Raw genomic sequence first — 2175 nt, forward strand, 5'->3', positions numbered from 1 at the left:
ACGAGATGGGTCCCGGCGTTTCGTCCCGGGACCTCGAGGCATGCCGGACGTCCGACGAGGCCCCGGCGGACGATGAGGTCGCGGCCTGGGTCAGGGCGGCCGTCGCCGGCGACTTCCAGCTGGAGCACGTCAACGGCTTCCCTATGAGGCCTGATGTGGGATCAAACGATCTGGTAAGTCCTTTTCCTGCATACGGCTTCGATTCTGGGTTTCCTTCGATCCCTCTTTAAGCTATTCTTTGCTCTCGCAGGGACCGGTCGACGTTCGGTCCTCGAGGCCTCTAGTGAAGGAGGATGAGGTCGACCGCGACAAGCGGCGCCAGTCCGCTGAGAAGCAGAAGTCCGCAAAGGACTCAGAAAAGAAGAAGGAGAAGACGAAGAACCTCGACCGCCAAGCATTAGAGGCGCGTCGAGCAAAGTCCAGGCAAAGGGGGGAGCCTGAAGAAGAATCCCCCAGCGAGGACAATGGCGGCGATGGCGACGACGACAGCGACGACTCCGAGGGGATGGCGTCTCGCCTCGACCGGATCCTCAAGGGTCCGCCTCGAGGTGACATCGACGCCCCGCGGATGGGAGCACCAAAAGAGGGGCCAAGCGGGTCTCATCGCTCCTGGGCTGATACCCCTCCCGCGCCTGCGCAAAGTCGGGTCGCCCCACGCCGCCAGCCTCCCCCTGCGCCAAAGGCGGGTGGCCTGGACAAGCCCCAGGCGACAGGTCCGCTGACCCACGGCCGTGCCGCGGCCTCCGGCAAGGGGGAGACCAGCCGCAGGAGCGCTAGCCCTGGCGCTCGCCAGGCGGGAGGTGCTGAGCCGAGGCCCGTGCCCGTTCGTGAGGGTCCTGGAGCCTCGACGCGGGGTGGTTCGAGGCCTACCGGTCGAGGTACCGGCAGGCGAGCCGTTCTCCCTATGGGGTAATGCTTTCGACGCTGTGGCTCTCATCCTCCTACTTCTTTGTGTTTTCTCGTGTAATGGTCTCTCTTATGCCCATTTTTCTTTCCTCAGGTTGAAACGGACGCTCGAGCAGGCCCAGCCCTCAATGGCGAATAGGCTTAAAGTGGGCGCGGCCTCCAAAGATTTGGGTTAGTGGCTCATTCCCATTATTATGGGAGTTATGTCGTTCTTGTGGCGACTGACCTTTACTTTTGTGTGTCTTATAGGCTCCTCCGACCTCCGACCGCCGACCGGTGCTGAGAGCGCCCCGCCCCGTCCCCTGGCGGGTGAGTTCGCCCCATCGTCGCCAAAGCGGGTCGAGGCGCCTCACCCCCAAGGGCAGGAGGGAGCCCCCGAGCCTCCCCGATTGGGGGCTGAGGCAGATCCTATCACTATAAGTGACGGGTCTGGCGGCGATGGGTCTTCGAGGGACGCCTGCCCTATGGACGAGGAGGTCGAGGCCTCTCCCACCGCGAGGCGGACACCTTGGCCCATCGGGCTCCACTCTGTCGAAGAGCAGAGGAAGAAAGAGGAAAAAGAGCGTGAGCAGAAGACGCGGCAACAGCCGCAGGAGGAACAGCAGCTGCAGCCGAAAGGAGGAGAGGAGGGGCAGCAGCCAGCAGGTCCCCAGCTCGAGGAGCTGCTGGAGCAGGACTGTCGCCAGGAGCTACAGGAGCTCTAGGGGCAGCAGCAGCAGAGGGGCCAGCAGTTGGAGGAACCGCTCGAGCCTCCTCCTCATAGTCCGCCCCAACCAGTACCACCGGCGCCGCAAGAGCCCGGAAACCAGGAGGAGGGTCTGCCAGTTTTTGGTCCTCCGACCCCGGCGTGGCTCCGTCCAGGGGCGACTGCCTCGATCCCAGCAGAGTCGGGGCGCGCGGACGGCGTGGTGGCGCTCGCCTGCATGATGCATACCCCCGTCGACCCCGAGTCCGAGATCAGGAGGACGATCTACAGCATGGACGGAATCGCTACGGGATTCCTCCGGGGAGGAGCGCGTCCCCGCCGAGGAAGATGAGATCAGGACGTCGGGTGGCGGCGGCGGCAGCGAGACTGGGACGTGGAAGACGGTGGACGATGATGGGCGGTTCCCCTCTCTCGCCACGGGGGGTCTCTCGAAACTGTCAAGGAGCTCATCCGAGGCGTCAAGGCGCGCGCCGACCAAGAGATGGAGAATTGGTGTCCCGACCGGATCCGCATCCGGGCTTCCACCAATCCGTCCGAACCCAACATCTTCCTAGACGACCGGA

At 64.2% G+C, this 2175-nt stretch overlaps 1 protein-coding gene across 1 annotated transcript; it reads left to right on the plus strand.

Annotated features, from left to right (window-relative positions):
• LOC110434792 (atherin-like) lies at positions 905 to 1610 on the plus strand. The gene is made up of 3 exons (XM_021459516.1): positions 905 to 909; positions 1001 to 1077; positions 1156 to 1610. The coding sequence occupies exons 1-3, from the start codon at positions 905 to 907 to the stop codon at positions 1608 to 1610; spliced, it is 537 nt and encodes a 178-aa protein (XP_021315191.1).

The sequence above is a fragment of the Sorghum bicolor genome, chromosome 4 (genome assembly GCF_000003195.3).
Source record: "Sorghum bicolor cultivar BTx623 chromosome 4, Sorghum_bicolor_NCBIv3, whole genome shotgun sequence".
Taxonomy (NCBI): Eukaryota; Viridiplantae; Streptophyta; class Magnoliopsida; order Poales; family Poaceae; genus Sorghum; species Sorghum bicolor.

Bases quoted from the DNA above. Each gene is read 5' to 3' on its own strand.
- LOC110434792 (XM_021459516.1), top strand. The intron at 1,078-1,155 runs GTTAGTGGCTCA...TGTGTCTTATAG, and splicing joins CGCGGCCTCCAAAGATTTGG to GCTCCTCCGACCTCCGACCG.